Here is a 17,794-nt window from a genome sequence, read left to right on the forward strand (position 1 = left end):
TTGAAATGAGACTAATGGTCCCAGTACATTCCCAGTGGACGAGTATCAATCTCACAAAAACCACTTCCACAGTTGCATTAACTAGTAACCTCATACTGTGCCTCATTAGAGAAACCCAGGGATTTAATGGGCGTAGAGACGGGGTTTCTCTCCCTCCTGATTCAGGGTTGAGGCACCTTGATAAGACAAGATGGGGAAGCTAGTACTGAGGTAGCCTGTGTTCTACATGCTCTTTGGAGAGAGCTTCGCTGCTGTCACCCTACTCGATCTTACATGAGTGCTAAAATTCACATACTATTTTTGCTCTTACCCTTACTCTTGCATCACATTTAATATAAAGGTGGATTGCTTTCACTGTTCAGAAAGGTTTCTGTGCAAAAACCATCATTGTTTTTTTTGCAATTTTCTTGCTTTGTGTTGCAGTGTGAAATGAGATTTTCCCCACAGGCTGTAATGTACCATAAAATAACTCTTTGAAAGTCATTTTCACTAATTTCTCTAAAACCACTAAATATATCCCATTTTAGAATTCAGTGAATTATTTATTTATTTTGGTAACCATGGCTAGTATTCTGTAGCTTTGCACAGAAATAAGCTTAGTAAAATTATCTTTGCACAATCTCATTTTAGTGAAGGGGGGCACCCTTCAGGGCATGGATTGAATTTAATGGGGGTTGATGCAGTTGTGACTTTGGGAATATAGATTCTCACACACCAAATTTTAAAAGGCACAAAAACATTAATTTTCAAGTCTGAAGCCATGCTAAATTTAAAAGATGACACTGATACATATTGCTAAAATGTTTTACATTTTTGTGTTCTGTCTGAAGCAGGCTAATCCTTAAAAACTTGAAAATAGCTTTCCCGATAACTTGTCCTTTTCCATCTGGCAATCAGATATGTATAGGGTTACCATATTTGAACATTCCAAAAAGAGGACACTCCATGGGGAGTGTCGGCCCCGCCCACAGCCCACCCCCTCCCCGCTTGGCCCTGCCACCACACCCCTCCTCACCCCCTGGCCCACCACTGGCTTGCTGCATCCCTCCTCAGTCCCCCACCCACAGCTCGCCTCCTCCCACCTGCCACTCACCTCCTCACTCCCCTGCCAGAAACCCCCATGGCCGCCCCGAGAACCCTGCCTGCCTCTGGCTCACCACTTCCTGCCTCTGGCTCACCACTTCCTGCCTCCTCACCCCCACCCATCCACCCGCCGCTGGCTCCCTCGCCTCTTCAACCCCCGCTGCCTTTTCAACCCCCGCCCCCACCTGCCGCTGGCTTGCCACCCGCCTCCTCACCCTCCCGCCCACTGTTGGCTCGCTCGCCTCTTCACCACCCGCTGGTGGCTCACTGCTCGCCACTTGCCTCCTCACCCGTCACCAGCCAGCCACTGGCTCCCTCGCCGCTTGCCTCTTCATCACCCCCTACCCGCTCACCTACTCACCCCCCCACCCGCTGCTGGCTCACCGCTTGCCTCTTCGCCCCGCCCCGCTCACCAACTCACCCCTCCTGCCGAAGGTCCCTCTGGCTCCTAGGATCAGGGGCAGCCGAGGGGTCTCCATGTGCTGCGCCCACCACAAGCATGAGCTCCGGGGCTCCCATTGGCCGGGACTTTCAGGCAGCAGCAGCCTGAGTCGGGGGGGCGGAAAGTTGCTTCGGGCCCCGCGGTGGAGAGTGGCGGGAGCCAGGAAAGTTCCTAACCATCGTCGTCTGGCTGGCTTGTCAGGAAACCTTCGTGGTGCCGACCCCTATGGCCGATTACCTGAACCTGGGAGTTGTAAGTTGCAGCCACTCAGGGTCCCCTTCCCCTCGCTAGGGTTACCATACATCCGTATTTTCCCGGACGTTTTTAGATATTTAACAATTCCTCCCGGACGGCGATTTAAGGACTATAAAGCCGAACATGTCCAGGAAGATACGGATGTATGGTAACCCTAGATATGTATAATGGAGTAAATGTGAGTATCCTCAGCAGTGTTCCCTGATGCCAACATGATCGTCTTACTGATTAATTTGTGCTCCCTCTCCTGGCTGTTGAGGATTATACATTGAATAGTAGTTTTTGTGTGCCTTTTCTCTCTTGCAGACTTCAGTACTTGTAATGTTCCTTGAAATTGACCATGTTATGGGTTTCTCAATCTTATTAGGTGTGCTATAGAGTTGTAATGCAGCTCTGCGGACTTTGTGGTCATCCTGTTCAGGCTGTGAGAGTCCTGTTTGAAATGAAAAATGCTGGAGTACAGCCGAATGCAATCACCTATGGTTATTATAACAAGGTAAGAGATCTCTTAGTGAAGCTGGGGCAGGTAAGCAGTCACTTACTTGACATTGTTGTCACTCTCATTGTCTTTGTCCTACCTTCCTCAGGTGCATTGTGGAGGCTGATAATCTTGAATGGTTTTCATGTAGATCTTCTTGTTTTGTTTATTGGCTGGCTGCCTGATTGGGCTTGCTGGATACACAGACTTAAAATTTACTTATTTTCATGGCTCTGTGCATACTTCACTTTTTACATTTTTCTGTATGTATATATGTCTGAGAGTTCTCTGTCTGAGTTGGTTAACCAAATATGCTCTTGAAGTTTAACTGCGGTCTCATCCAATTTTTATCATGCCTAAGTCTTGGAACAGGCCCATAATTAGGGTATATGGCTGAGGATGGGGGATCGAAGAGGTGGTGAAATAGCTTCTTCCCACACATACAACATATAATTTGACCTGATTTTTTTTTTTTTTTTGTAACTCTGCAGACACCAGTCTGCTGTCTTCTAATTCTGTGACACAGCAGATAGAATTGCTGACCTTCCTTTTTGGTGAAGGGTGCAGTTCTGCTTCTGCTACTTTGAGAGATCCACAAGCTGAGAGGGAACGTCGCAGTGCAAGTAAATCACTCCAGCTGAAGTCAGTGGGAGTGGAGGGCTTAGTGGGGCTCTTGTTGGTACTGCATTGTAAATAACAAATATGCATCCCACAGTCTATTTAAATCATGCTTTTCACAATCGAATGTTAGTCATTCAGGACTGGTGTTCTACGCACAGCCTTGAGACCAGGGGAGAAGGGCTCTTAAAAAAATCAGTTTTAAAATGTTTGCATTTCACATCTTAAAAGAGAGCAGTTTTTCTGTAGAGGGTAAGAGGGCAAGCTTACTGACTAAGCAGTTACTACCATAATGCCTTTGATTTTGCAGGCAGTTTTGGAAAGTCATTGGCCTAGCAGTAACCGCAGTGGTATCTTTCTGTGGACGAAGGTACAGAATGTGGTCCGTGGTGTAGCACAATTTAGGCAATGCCTAAAAAAAGCAACAAGGAGCTCACAGGTGTCTGTGATATCAGGTAATGTATAAATAGTGACTGAAATGGACTTACTTCTGCTGAACTAGAATAGGATTTGCATTCTAATGATTGCTGCTAGCATGATATTGTATGTGTGTATTTTCTAAATGTTTCCAAGTAAGGAATATTTTTCTGAAGTGCATAAAAATAGGCTGCTGCCAAGTTTATGCTCAGTGATATGAGGGTGTCTCACATTGAAAACTAAATTGCTTTGGTCCCTTACTCCATATCCTAATTATATTTATGTAACTATAAGTATCTGCTGTGAGCTGGAAAGGTTTGATTGACTTATTTAAAGTTTGACAAGTTTTCAAATCCTCTCTTTACTGACTAGCTCTCGTTCATATCTCTAGCTCCTCGGAATGCCACGGGTGGAAGTGATGGGGACACGGTGAGCCATGGTAGCGTGGATAGTTCTAATGATGCTAACAGTGGGGAGCACACACTCTTCGTCAGAGACTTAGTCAGGCTTGATTCCATTGATAATCACTCTAGCACAGGTACTAGAGTCTGCTGGGTTTCACTACTAACAGTTCCACCAACAGCAAACTCCTCTCTCATTTCCTGCTGATTCTTTCCTCCCTAAACACTTTCCCCCTCTTTCTGAGGTTGTGCGATATGAATGGCTGAATCAATATACTTGTAGAAAAGGAAGTATACAGTAGTTGCAGGATATTCCTCTTTATTGCACATTGGTACTCCATGCTCAATGTAGAGTAAACCATGGCACAATGACTAACTCTTTAAACTGATTTTTTGTAATTGTATTGCTGGTGAAGCAGTCACATGGTCCATATTTTATTTTGTCAGGTTTTTTTTTTTAAAGAGAACTCTCCAAGCCTCTAATTATGAGCATTAGCAATTCTTGCTGGCAATTACTCATGCACACGACTGATAAAATCTACTGGACTAAAACAAACTGTGCGTGTAAACTCTCATTTGTGTTTACAAGTGAGGGTGCAAAAGTTGCTCAGACATAATTGGAGACCATTGTTTTCAAATCTGTCTTTAATATTAATTGAGGGTAATTAAAATTCCAGAATCCGGTATGTATGTTTGATCACTGTAGTGCATACTTTATAAATTACAGTTTGCAAACTGCTACCATGGTTTTCAGAACTTCAGAATTAATACTGTAAATTATCTGAACTTTGTCATACCTATAATCTTTGGGAGAGTGTCTGAGAGTGGAAAGACTTTTGAAAAGCCAGAGAAGAGCTCTGCACTGAATATGGTGTGTACTCGAACAGACAAATTAGAATGAAATAATTCACCTCCAGAAAATTACCTGAGGTGACAGGTTACCAAAAGAGTTCATCTGCTTTCCTTCCCTACTGTAAATCTGATTATACCCCAGACCATACATTCAACTAAACCTCCTATATATTCGTGCATCACAGGACCTATTGTGCATATGGTTGTCGCACACCCTTTTTCATTTTTTAATGTCTTGAATCTTCCTTTAAAGAGAACTTGAATCTGATTCCTGAGCTGCACCTGATGTACTTGTCTAGATGACTGAACTTTCCTTCTCTCTGCTGTTTGTTACTCTGCTTCTTGCTCTGCGTTCTCTTGGTGCTGCATTTGTCCTTGGCTGTCATGGTGTGGGGTGCAGACTTGTATGGTGTGAAGTCTTGGATGCACATGTGCATTAATTCTGCCTTTTGAGTGTTACTGCTGCAGGTAAATTTCCCATTTATTAATAGGTTATTTTCACTGATGTGCAAGGAGGGTGTGGGGGGAGATTTCTACATGGCTAAAGTGGTGATAGAAGAAAATAAAGATCAAAGGATATCAAACTTTCTTTCTTATCGAGTTGCTTGTAGAATAGATCCAAAACATAAATTGGTAGTTACTTAGGCTTTTTTAACTCTTATCAGTTCTATTCTCCATGTATGTTCTATGGAGATATCAGGCATTCAAAACAAGTTTGTTATTCAGCTTTGTAAACTACTAAGGAGCGAGGCGAAATTTCTTTGGTACTTGAGGGTAATTTGCATTGTACTTTTGTGTTTTGAAACAAGCTCATGTATCCAAAGACTTGCTAATAGGCAGGTTTAGGAAATAGATCTCAACATGCTCTATGTTATGCTATGGAATGAATCCCATCTGTTCTCTGTTAACACTATTTCCATCATAAAAGTTCCTTTTTGGGTGCAAAAAGAGCACAGACGTTGTGATAGCTGAGTTTTGGGTTTCTATAAAGTTGACGAGCTGTCTAGGCTGACCACTTTATAGTAACAAGGTGGGTGAGGTAATATTTTTTTTATTGGACCAACTTCTGTTAGTGAGAGATACAAGATTTCGAGGTACACAGATCTTTTCTTCAGGCCTGGGAAAGGTGCTGAGTATGTCACAGCTAAATACAAGATCCGACACACAGAGTTTAGCATAGGTAGTTAGCATATATATTGTAAGGGACCATTCAAGATGAAGTGGCCCATTAACACCCCTGTAGTCTTAGGACAAAAAGTGGGTTAGTGAGTTACAGGTTGTTGTAATAAGCCATACATCCAGTGTCTTTATTAAGACCATGATTTTTAGTGTCTAACAAAGTTATAAATTTAAGCTCCCAGGCTCATCTTTTGAAGGTGTTGTGCAGGTTTCCTTTGAGGGTGAGGACTGATAGGTCAGATATAGAGTGATTGCTTTGTGAAAAGTGTGCACCCCCAGGTGATATAGTGTGTGTTGTCATTTTTCTGAGAGTTCATTCCAGAGCAAAGTGATTCTGTCTGGTTTCTGTGGTGTTTGGTTCTGGTTCATGCAGTGTACAAAATTTCAGTCATCCCTGCCTTTCAAATGAGCTACCATAGTATACTGGTGGGGATGCACTTAGCAAATTGTGTAGTGTACAAGTCATTGAGAATGTACTATACTGTAGTATATTGTGGCAAATAGACTATTAAACCTAAAATAGGCTTTTTCATTCTTGTCTTTGCTATTGTTTTCTGCTTTTACCATTACCAATTAAATACTGTGTGTATGTTTTGTGTGCTAGGCATTGGTGATCTCCTGACTCAATATTTTTAGCCAAAACTAGATGTAGCACAAACAAGTTGCACTTTAATATCTTGACGTGCAACATAATTTCTCAGTTTAAAACAGAAAACTGTTAGACTACTTGCTTGTATTCTTTTCAACAGGGGGTCAGTCAGACCAAGGCTATGGATCCAAGGATGAACTCATAAGGGATGATGGAGATAATCTTCTTGCAGCTGAGACACTAGCAGAAAAAGATTCTTCTTGTAAAATGGAAGACCTAACAGGAGGTCAAGTATTTAGATTTACATTGATAGGGGTTTATTTTAAATTTGTCCAGTCTATTTAAAACATTCAGAAAGCTTTTAATAGATGTAATTCACAAAATTACAGTCACCACATGATTGTCTTTTATTATTCTTGTTTATTTCCTGTCCAAGGGATCAGTTAAAGTACAGCTATATCATAACTGGGTTGCTGGCTTGAGTCCAATCCATGTCAGTAATGACCACAAACAACCATTTGTTAATTAACTGTTCTGTGGCCTATTTGAAATTAGTAGTGGTGAGCCTAAGTCCAGTTCCCATATCACATTTGGCACTCTTATCTGCAGGGAAGCAAAGGACAGCATGGGTGTGGAGATGATTCCTTTGGTTTCACCCTGTGTCAGGGCTCATAGTTAAGGCTATGTTTGTCATGGAGGTCATGAAGTCTGCTTCAGCCCCAGGGGCTCTCAGGATTCTGGAGCTGACAGCCAGTGGGGCGGGGCGGGGGTGGGGAAGGGGGGAAAAGTTCCCTTGACAAGTGACAGACTCCTGAGGGGGCCCTTCTCAGGGTTCCAGCGACAGGCGAGAGTCTCACGTGGGGAGAGGGGGACGCCTTGGGCGAGCGGCTCGGGTGTCTCGTTTTCTCTTTAGGAAATATGGTCACCCTGCAGCTCCCAGCCGCCGTGGTTGGAGGTGGAACCCCACAGCTCCCAGACACCACAGTGGTGGGGGAAACCATGGAGTCTCAGCAGCAAAAGTCAGACAGGTCATGGCTTCCGTGAATTTTTATTTATTGCCCGTGACTTGTCCATGGCTTTTACTAAAAATAACTGTGACAAAATCTTAGCCTTACTCATAGTCCTAGAATTTAAGGCCAGAAGGGTTCCCAGATCATCTAGTCTAACCTCTTGTATATCCCAGCCCACCAGTACCACTCAGTACCTCCACACTAAACCCAACAACTGAAATGAGACTGAGATATTACAACCCTCAGGAGTCTTCCCATTGATAGACCTCCAGTAATAGTTAAGCTTGTGGTGCCATTGCCATGTCACTATGCTTTGTGAGCAGAGAACACCAGGATTATCAATCTGGCAGCTCCCACCATCACTAAATTCACTTTAAAAAGAAATATATTTAAAGCTGTCATATTTGATAAAATGGAGATGCCATGGCAGAATGTGTGTGACTTGACCAAGCCTCCATTGCTCTTTATAAAGCTTCTAGACCTTTCACATTGGTATGTAAGTGCTTATCAGTGTTGATGGATATACTTAGGGCATGTCTACACTACAAACTTAAGTTGACCTGTTAGGTCAACTTACAGCCACTGCAGTGGTTCGTGTCCGCACTGCCCTCCTTCTGTTGGTGGTGCGCATCCTCACCAGGAGTGCTTCCACTGACTTAAGAGGGGCAGTGTGGAGGGCTGAGAGCCCAGGCTCTCAGCTCCATGCCCACCGGGAGCCCGTCTGCCTCCCTCCCCCTCTGGCTCTCTGCTGGGAGCCCGGGCGGCAGCTGAGCTCTAGGTAGAGCTGCGCCCCCCTCTCCCCCCCGCGCTTGGGTGACAGCCCCAGCTGTAAGCCCAGCTTTCTTGTCAATTTCATGGCTCCAGCCAATGTACGTAGCCCGCAGTGTCTACACAGACACTGCATGGCCCTGATTACACCAACATAAGCCCTATGCCTCCCATGGAAGTGGAGTTATGTCGGTGTAGGAGGGCACTTGCATCGGCAGGAGCAAGGCTGTAGTGTAGACACTGACATAATTAGGTCAACATGAGCTGTCTTACATCAGCCTAACTCTGTAGTGTAGACCAGGCCTTAATAATTAGCATAACAACCTTCTAGATTATGCTGTGTACAACTAGAATCAATCACCCACTTCTTAGAACTAATATTGCCTTTCATCGTCAAAGTGCTTTACAAACATTAATCCCCAAGGCAAGTAGTAGTTCCCTAAATACTGAAGTTAAATGATTTGCTCATGATACAGTTCCCTGGATTGGTCAATGGAGTAGAATTTAAGAGACCTGGGTTCTAGTCCCAATTCTGTCATTGACCTGCTTTGTGACCTTGGAGAACTCGGTTTTCTGTCTTGTCTACTTAGATTTTAAGCTCTTCACTGCAGTGTCTGCCTCTTACTATGTGTTTGTAAAGGTGTAGCACAATGGGGCCCTAATTTCAGTTGGAATTATTAGTACTAACGCAGATGGAATCTGAGTTAGTGAGCTCTAGAATCTTTATACTAGCTCCCTGTCCTGTTCTTAACCATGCTTCTCATGGAAGCCTACCAGATAGATCCAAGGTGACTTGATATCACAGTTGGGTATTGCAGTTGCCTTTCAGTGTCAGTGTGACTCAGAACAATGCCTGATGTTGTCTATGCTAAGAATGATACCAAGGCACAATACAAGTGAAGAACCTAATTATCTCTTGTTTTTAGCATCTTGTTCTTAGTTTTCTGTAGACATTTTCCTGTAGTTTGAAGAACCATCTATTTTTTTTTTCTTTTTGAACACATTAAGCTGTAGTTATAGGCATAATTTATGTGTGCGAGCACTCTTGGGTTATGAAGCAACAATTGCTGTTCACAATAATATAACCACTTATACAAAATCCATATATGAAGGTCTGAGAATGTTTGTTCCTACTTACACTTTATGCTGCCTGCAATACTTCATCCACACGGTGCAGCTGGTGAGAGAAAAGCTGTTCTTATAGAGCCAAATCCTGCAGGCTGTGGAATGTATTAAATTAATTGCAAGAAATGCTCAGTGCCTAGAAAGATTGGCATCTGTGGGCACTGTACTAAGAAGAGAACAGCTTGTACATTTTATCTAAAATGTATCTTCCAAAACAATGCAGATAAAGTTATTTGTTTAGACCGCATAATTAAAGATGGGTTTTTCTTACTCTAGAGGTTGGTGGTACTGGTGAAAAGCATCAGCAGAGTGCAGAACCTCATAGTTCAGCAGAACCACCTGCTTGGGGAAGCAGTATTGTGAAAGTTCCATCTGGCATTTTTGATAGCACTGGCAGGAAAAACAGCAGTGGTGAGTTACTGAGTATATTGTTTAACACAATTGTTATCAACAAAATTTGAAACTGCCTCTGGCTTCTTGTAGTTTGTTTAACTTGGATGTTTGGTAAATGGAATCTTGAGTTGACAGTATGGTCCCAGGTACAGGACAGTGCACTGGGGAGTCAGGAGACTTGGGTTGTATGCCTGGCTCTGCCACTGACCTGCTGTGTGTCCTTGGGTAAGTCATTTCACCACTCTGCGCCTCTGTTTTGTATCTGTAAAATGGCAATAATATTTGCCTTCCCCTGTAAAGCACTTTGAGATCTACGGATGGAAAACACTATGAAAGAGGCAGTATTGTTGTTGTGACTACTGCCAATTGTTGGTGGATGGTCTTTTGTCCTGATAAGTGGAATTACCAATTACTAGAAGACACCATTTTAACTTTAACGTTACTATCTGGGATTTGCAGAGATGTAGCACGTTTGTCACCTTATTGTGATGCCCATTGAGTGGACATTCTCTATCCTGTGATAGGAATACAGCTTACTACCGGCTACCCAGTGTTGGTGGCAGGGACAGCTGCAAGAGTCCCAGAGTGCTAGGTCAGCATGTAACTGGTGTGGGAAGATTGAGTCTGACTCAGGCGGTGGTAAAGCACCTCATAGACTTGCTGCACATGACAGATAAGGGAACTGACAGCTGTTAAAAGAACAGACAGAATCAGTGTGAGATTGAGCCACATACAGACCTAAGCACCTTTAAATCACCTAGTGGGGTCCCATTGAAGTAGAATTACTATACCCACTAAGCAGTCGTTACTGCTGTTACATTTCATTAGGCTTACATTAATTGTCTGGGTAATCTTGATTGAAGTGGGGTGTACTGTAATATTCAGAGGTTTGGTGCTCTCAGTACAAAGGCAACTTCAGGCATAAGCTAAGAAGAAGGCTATTAAAGAAGGAATCTGGAGTAGCGCTAGGACTACTATGGTGAGTTCCTGACAGACCAATCCCAAATTACTCTTCTCCAGTTACGGTGATCCTTTCTCCAAAAGCACGTATCTATGTTCTTGACACATGCAGTAGATGTCTTTGGGACTTAAATTCTCCCCAGAATTATTTGTCCTGCGTGCTTCAGTATTGTCTTGGAAGCAGTGCCACAGCCAATGCAAAAAAACCCCAATCTTCTGAGAGCTAAAGACATTGGCAATAAACTGAGCATAGAGAGGGTAGAGTCCACCCTTTTTGGGAAAAGAAATGATGCAGAGTGAAGCAGGTGGACCACTGAGCTTGGTGGAAAGAGGGAGTGACAAATGTCCATCTTTCCTTGGGTGCTGCAGCCTGATTATGCAGGCTAATAGTATGCGTACGTAACTAAAGCACTAACTTTAGCTTTAATCTTTCCACATGTAATTTGTGACTCAGTGGTACTTTTGTAGAATTGCTCTAAAGTATATTTACCACTTTCTTATTAGGAAACTTGTAAATAACCCAGACCATATGACCTTCATTTAAATTATTTCCTGACCTCGTTTTCCCCCAACACATACTGCTATCACATTAATGCCATGTGCTTTCTTTTTAGGAACTGCATCTAGCCCACTCTTTATAACTCAGGATCCAGTTGAAGATTCAGTCTTTCATGATGCTTCTCCCAAGAAAACAGGTGAAAAAGGGCAGAAGAGACAAAAGCTCTTTTCAGAGAGGAGCTGCAGTTTTAGCACTGAAAGCAGAGCAGGTATGCTGCTGAAGAAAGGCAGTTTGGACTTGAGCGCTAGTGAAATAGCAATAATGATGGGAGCAGATGCCAAGATCCTCACAGCAGCTTTATCTGGGGCCAAAACTTCACCCCCTCACACTAGTAAATCCAGTAGCTTTGACAGTATGGGTGACCAGCAGGTCTCTGGGCTGAGTGGCACCAGGACTCATGTGAGCGAAGGTGCTCAGGAACTAGAGCTTAAGTCTTCACCAGTGCTGGAGGAGCCTGAGGAAGGGCAAGAGCACCTTGAGAACGGAGGTGAGGACAGTGCAGCCAGAGCTGAGAAAGTTCATGCCAAACTTCTGGATGGTAATCAGCCCCCAAACCAGAAAACAGATGCCAGAGATGCAATGACTAAAAGGAATAGCTTCTATGGAGTGATTAAGCCTGTTGAAAGGGAAGATGTTGAAGTGGGCTTGGACCCTTTATCTTTGCTGGCTACTGAGAGTATAGAACCAAAACCCTCAGAGCCTGAAGAAAAGATTGTGTCACCAGTTGTAGCACGTAATCTGGCAGATGAAATAGAAAGCTATATGAATCTAAAGAGCCCCCTGGGTAGCAAGTCTTCCAGCATGGAGCTTCACAAGCAAGAGAGCAGAGAAGCAGCAGCCTCTAGTACACTTAGTTGCTCCCAAGAGAGGAGATCAAGCTTACCTTCAGATTCTGTCCCACCAGCCCCAGAGAAGAGTGAAAATCGGAAAAGTCCTTTAGTTTCCAGGTCTAAAACCTTTACGGGGCGACCAAAGCAACAAACCCATTCACGAGTTCAAAAGGAGCGGCCTCCATCATTAAGGGCGTTGGGTCGCTCTTCACAGCATGGCTCATTGGGGTCTGTGGTAACAAGTTTATCCAATCTGAAGCTAGACAATATACTCTCTGGACCGAAAATAGATGTTCTGAAGTCTGGAATGAAACAAGCAGCTAATGTAGCCAGTAGGATGTGGGGCTCTGTAACCTCACAATATAACTACTCGGATGATGAGGCAAGTAGATTTTAGTTTGATATTTCCTGTGTAGAAGGGGGCATTGCTATTCAAGATATTTGACTATTTAAAGTGCCTTATTTTTTATAATCTGTTTATTCAGTTTTTATTTTTATTTTTTGTTGAGTCAATACATTTTTGGCGTGTGCGTGTGTGTGTTCGTTCTTATAGCACTAGAGATAAAACTATGGCCTGGCATCCTCAGCGATTGTTTTATTTAAGAAACTGTGAGCAAAAATCACTTTGAAGTGGACATCATTTATCAAAACACTTCATGAAACCAGATCAAGCTTTATTACATTATTATATGACACTATATGGGATTTTTCCCCCCCCCAAGGGCTTTTGTAGTGAAGATAAATTGAATTCCAGAGTTTAAAGAAGCTAAATTGGTGGCAGATTGGGGATTTAAAAACAAAGTTGGTAGAGGACATCCAGGCAGTATGATTAAACAGCATCCTTCAGGAATTTGGAGAAAAAAAAATTAGGAGAATGGGGAGAGGGGACTAAACTGATTCAAGGGAAGGCACTAGAACTGGATCCAAAGGGGAGGCATGATTTTTTTTTAATCTCTTCTCTCCTCTCCTTCCCCTACCTCCCAATGCATGTTATGTCCTTATATCTGTAAATATATTTACATTTCCCCTTTTGAAAAGACTCTTGATCCAATTTTCCTCTCTAGCTGCTGTCTCTCTTTCTCCTAAGTTTTCTCTCCAAATTCCTGGAGCATATTATTTACTCATACTGCCTGGATTCCCTCTCTTCCAGTTTTCTGTTTTTAATCCCCACCAACGTGGCTTCTGTTTTTTCCACTCTACTTTAAACTGTCCTAACCAAGGTCACTATTAATTTCTTTTAACTAAATCTAAAACGCGCAGCTTTTTTTTGGCCCTGTCAACATTGGTTCTCCACTTGTGAGGTAACTCCCTTCTCTTCATGTGTCAGTATAATAATGCCTGCATCTGTAATTTTCACTCCATGCATCTGAAGAAGTGGGTTTTTACCCACGAAAGCTTATGCCCCAATAAATCTGTTAGTCTTTAAGGTGCCACCGGACTCTTTGTAGCTTTTCCTTAGTCTTCTTGATCTGTCTGTGTCTATGACAATTATCACTTACTCCTTTCCTTTCCTTCCTCACTTGGCTTCCATGACTGGGTTTTCCTGGCTGTCTTTCTACCTTGCTGATTTTTCCTTCAGTATTTCCTTTAATAATACTTCATCATTTCACCTCCCCTCCTATTTTGGCATCCCTCCGACGTTCTGTTCTCAGGCCCCGTCTCTCTTTGTATCCCTGTGCTGAGAATTCTACATCTTTCTCCACTATCAAGTCTTGCATCTTAATTAGCTGCCTCTCTGTCCTGTCCTCCTCCTCTGGGATGTCCCATACAAACTCTGGCTGTTAAAACTGAGCTTCTTGTCCTTTCTTTCTCATCCCTGTCCTTTGCCACCCTTCTCTGCTGTTTAACTACACTGTCCTCCTTGTCTCCCAGGATCACAACTTCTAGGTCAGGGGTCAGCAACCTTTCTGAAGTGAAAAGAACAGGAGTACTTGTGGCACCTTAGAGACTAACAAATTTATTAGAGCATAAGCTTTCGTGGGCTACAACCCACTTCTTTGGATGCATATAGAGTGAAACATATATTGAGGAGATATATATACAGGAGTGTGTGTATGTGTGTGTGTGTGTGTGTGTGTATGTGTGTGTATATGTATATATGTGTATATATATACTTTCTGAAGTGGTGTGCCAAATTCACTGTAATTTAAGGTTTCCCGTGCCAGTAATACGTTTTAACATTTGTAGAAGGTCTCTCTCTGTCTATATTATATAAATAAACTATTGTTGTATTTAAAGTAAATAAGGTCTTTAAAATATTTAAGAAGCTTCATTTAAAATAAAATTAAAATGCAGATCTTATCAATTTAGTGTGATCCTTGCCTGGGATCCTTGTCTGGGGTTCCAGCCGCTGGCCCTGCTCAGCCCGCTGCCGGTCTGGGGTCCAGCCACTGGCCCTGCTCAGCCCGCTGCCGGTCTGGGGTTCCATTCACTCAGTCGGCAGTGGGCTGAGTGGGCTGGTGGCGGGCTGAGCAGGGCCGGCGGGGGGCTGAGTGGCTCAGTCCGCTGCCAGTCTGGGGTGCCGGCAGCACTCAGCCTGCTGCCGGTCTGGGGTTCCGGCTGCCAGCCCCTTGCCAGTTGGGGTCCCAGCCGGCGGCCCCACTCAGCCTCCTGCCGGCCTGGGTGAGTAGAACCCCAGGCTGGTAGCAGGCTGAGGGGGGCTGGCGGTTGGGATCCCAGCTGGCAGGAGCTGACGGGACGGAACCCCAGACTGGCAGTGGGCTGAGTGGCTCAGCCTGCTGCTGGTCTGGGGTCCCGGCCACCAGCCCCACTCAGCCCGCTGCCAGCTGAGTGAATGGAACCCCAGACCGGCAGCGGGCTGAGCGGGACTGGTGGCTGGAACCCCAGACAAGGATCCCAAACCCTGCTCAGCCCGCTACCAGTCTGGGCTGAGTGGGGCCAGTGGCCGGGACCTCAGACCGGCAGCGGGCTGAGCGGCTCAGTCTGCTGCCAGTCTGAGGTCCTGGCCGCTGGCTCCACTCAGCCCGCTGCAAGCCTGGGGTCCCATTCACCCAGGCTGGCAGGAGGCTGAGCGGGGCCGCCAGCTGGGACCCCGACTGGCAAGGGGCCGGCAGCCGGAACCCCAGACTGGCAGCAGGCTGAGTGCTGCCGGCACCCCAGACTGGCAGCAGACTGAGCCACTCAGCCCCCCGCCGGCCCCGCTCAGCCCGCTGCCGGCTGAGTGAATGGAACCCCAGGCCGGCAGCAGGCTCAGCGGCTCAGCCCACCGCCACTCTGGGGCTCCGGCCACCGGCTCCTGCTAGCCGAGGTCTCAGCCGCTGGTCTGCTCAGCCCACTGCCAGCCTGGGGTTCCTTGGGGGTCCCCAGGCCAACAGCGGGCGCTGAGTGGGGCTGGCGGCCGGGACCCCGGCTGGCAACGGGGCAGCAGCCGGAACCCCAGAGCGGCGGTGGGCTGAGCCACTCAGCCTGCCGCCGTGTGCCATCAAAAATCAGCTCATGTGCCACCGTTGCCGACCCCTTTTCTAGGTCATCTTTCTGACTCTTCCCTATATCCAGTATCCAAAACTGTAACTTTTGCTTTTTTTGGTCTTTCTGCCATTCTCATCTGTCCCCCTCCAATCTATCCAAAATGCAATTGCTGAAATAATCTTCTCCTGCCATTCTAACTGTTGTCACTCTACTCTTTAGATCCCTTTTTATTTCTTTTTACCAGAAACTCAGTTTGTCCTCACTTCCAAGGCCCTACAGACTTTCTTACCCTCACCTATGTCTGTGCTCTCCTTTACTTCAACTACCATTCCTTTCTTTTTCTCCTGCTTTTGCCCTTAGTACTCCCTATTTTTTGTCTCCCCGCCTTGGACTTTGCACCTGTTTTTTCTCACTGATCCTGCACCTGCAAATGATCAATGTTCTGTTTTGTCACGAATATTCTCCTCCTTCAAATCCTTTCTTAAAACTCTCTTCTGTCAGCTCTCCTTACCACCAGTAGTCTGCGGTGTCCTTCCTTCCATGAGCTCTTCGCCAATGTGTTTTCTTGCCGGTATGACTTGCCTCACTTGGACTGTATGGGTCGGGATGAGACGTAATCTGTTTTGTAAAGAAAGTGTAAACCTATAGCGCTGCATGAATTACTTTTAATAATGATTAAATGTCAAAGAAATACATGTGGTTCTGAAAATACTGGGAAAAAATGTTAAGTTCCTTCTTTTTGAATTAAAGGAAGAAACCCATCGACCAGACTTCACCTTTCCTCCTGGTTTTGAAGATCATATCTTAGGAGACAATCTGTCACCAAAACCAGGAATCCCTGGGTTGGTAACCAGTGAACTCACACAAAGCACTACCAGTCTTGGCAGCAGCAACAGCAGCGGAGATGTAGGGAAACAGCACTACACAACAGGTTTGAATTGTTCCTTCCTAATTCACTATTTTTGGAATATAATGAAAAGGGGAAGCTGCTGTACATCAATACAAGAGTGAAATGGCTCAATGCAATGGGATCAGTAGCACTATCAAACACAAGTATTCATCTGCAAATGTGAGTTGATACACTTTGGAAAGACTAATAGCCTTCTCTTGTAAGTACAACATAGTGAATACATCTCTTTGTTATGTAGAACAAAATATGTTCATAGTGCTTTGTACAAGATAGTCAGCTATAACAGGGTTTCCTGAGTCTGGAGAGCCTGGAAGATATTACATCTTTTCTTTTTTGTCTAATTCTTATAGCTATGCTAAACCTACTTAGGCTAGGTCTACACTACAGCGGGGGTCGACCTAAGATACGCAACTTCAGCTACGTGAATAGCGTAGCTGAAGTGGCGTATTTTAGGTCGACTTACCTGGCTGTGAGGACGGCGGCAAGTCGACCGCTGCCGCGCCGCCGTCGACTCTGCTACCGCCTCTTGCCGCGGTGGATTTCCGGAGTCGACGGTAGAGCCATCAGGGATCGATTTTATCGCGTCTTCACTAGACGCGGTAAGTCGATTCCCGATAGACCGATTGCTACCCGCCGGATCAGCGGGTAGTGAAGACGTGCCTTTATTCATATAAAATCAGCGTTCTATACATGAGTATCCCCAGAATATTAATATTAATAATAATAATAATAAATAAAAAATGAGCAGCCAGATTTTTCAAAGAGCTCTCATTTAGCCATCTAAATGTTGTGGCCAGATCAGATCTTCAAAAGTGCTCAGCACCATTTTGAATAATAGGAGCTGCTGGGTGCTGAGTTGTTGTGAAGCTCTGAAGTGGTTAGTGGGTATATCTAAGTGTGTACGTTGTTGGTGTCTTCTTCTCAGTTCTAAAACTGAATGAAGCTTGATATCCTCAGTGATCAGGATTACAAACCACTCTGGCCCAGGACAGGAAGGGACTAATGGTCTATCCTGGGTAGTGGGACTTAAATTCGCCCCATCCTGCAACATCTACTAGAAATGTTAAGTCTGGAGGGAGGGCCTTCCACATACTTCTCATCAGGAGGGAATATTATATAAGGGAGAAGAGTCAGGTTTGGAGAGCAGCTGCCCTAACCAGGGGAATGCACATGCCTAGAGGGATATGGATTGCAGACCTAAGGATTGCAGCCTGCAGATGGGGGACTTTCCTTGGAAAGGAAAGGCTCAGTCAAGACTGCCTGCTGTGAGTGGCAGAAGTTGACCAGGACTCTGAACAAATGGGACTAATGGGGGTTTCCTCTCTGGAACTGATCCCAGCCTATACTCCACTTGGGCAGCAGGATTTTGATGGTTTTGCTAGGTTTTTTTTTCCGGTTGAATAAAGAAGTTGACCCCTCCCTCCCCCCAACCCTTAGTATCACCCACAGGCTTATCCTATTTTTTGGCTCAGCCAAAACCAGTGAGCACCTGATGT

The 17,794-nt window shown here is 44.7% G+C and overlaps 1 protein-coding gene across 2 annotated transcripts in view; it reads left to right on the forward strand.

Annotated features, from left to right (window-relative positions):
- The window catches only part of DENND4C (DENN domain containing 4C), a 105,591-nt gene that overhangs the window by 63,528 nt on the left and 24,269 nt on the right, over positions 1–17,794 (forward strand). The window contains exons 18-24 of one of the 2 annotated variants that reach the window (XM_024193148.1): positions 2,148–2,276; positions 3,187–3,331; positions 3,685–3,831; positions 6,475–6,600; positions 9,494–9,628; positions 11,185–12,341; positions 16,139–16,319. In XM_024193148.1, the coding sequence (XP_024048916.1) occupies positions 2,148–2,276; positions 3,187–3,331; positions 3,685–3,831; positions 6,475–6,600; positions 9,494–9,628; positions 11,185–12,341; positions 16,139–16,319 (2,020 nt within the window). The remainder of the gene's footprint in view (positions 1–2,147; positions 2,277–3,186; positions 3,332–3,684; positions 3,832–6,474; positions 6,601–9,493; positions 9,629–11,184; positions 12,342–16,138; positions 16,320–17,794) is intronic. The other variant, XM_024193149.1, reaches the window with a different exon arrangement.

Source organism: Terrapene carolina, unplaced genomic scaffold, assembly GCF_002925995.2.
Source record: "Terrapene carolina triunguis isolate 2854851 unplaced genomic scaffold, T_m_triunguis-2.0 Scaffold113, whole genome shotgun sequence".
NCBI lineage: Eukaryota > Metazoa > Chordata > Testudines > Emydidae > Terrapene > Terrapene triunguis.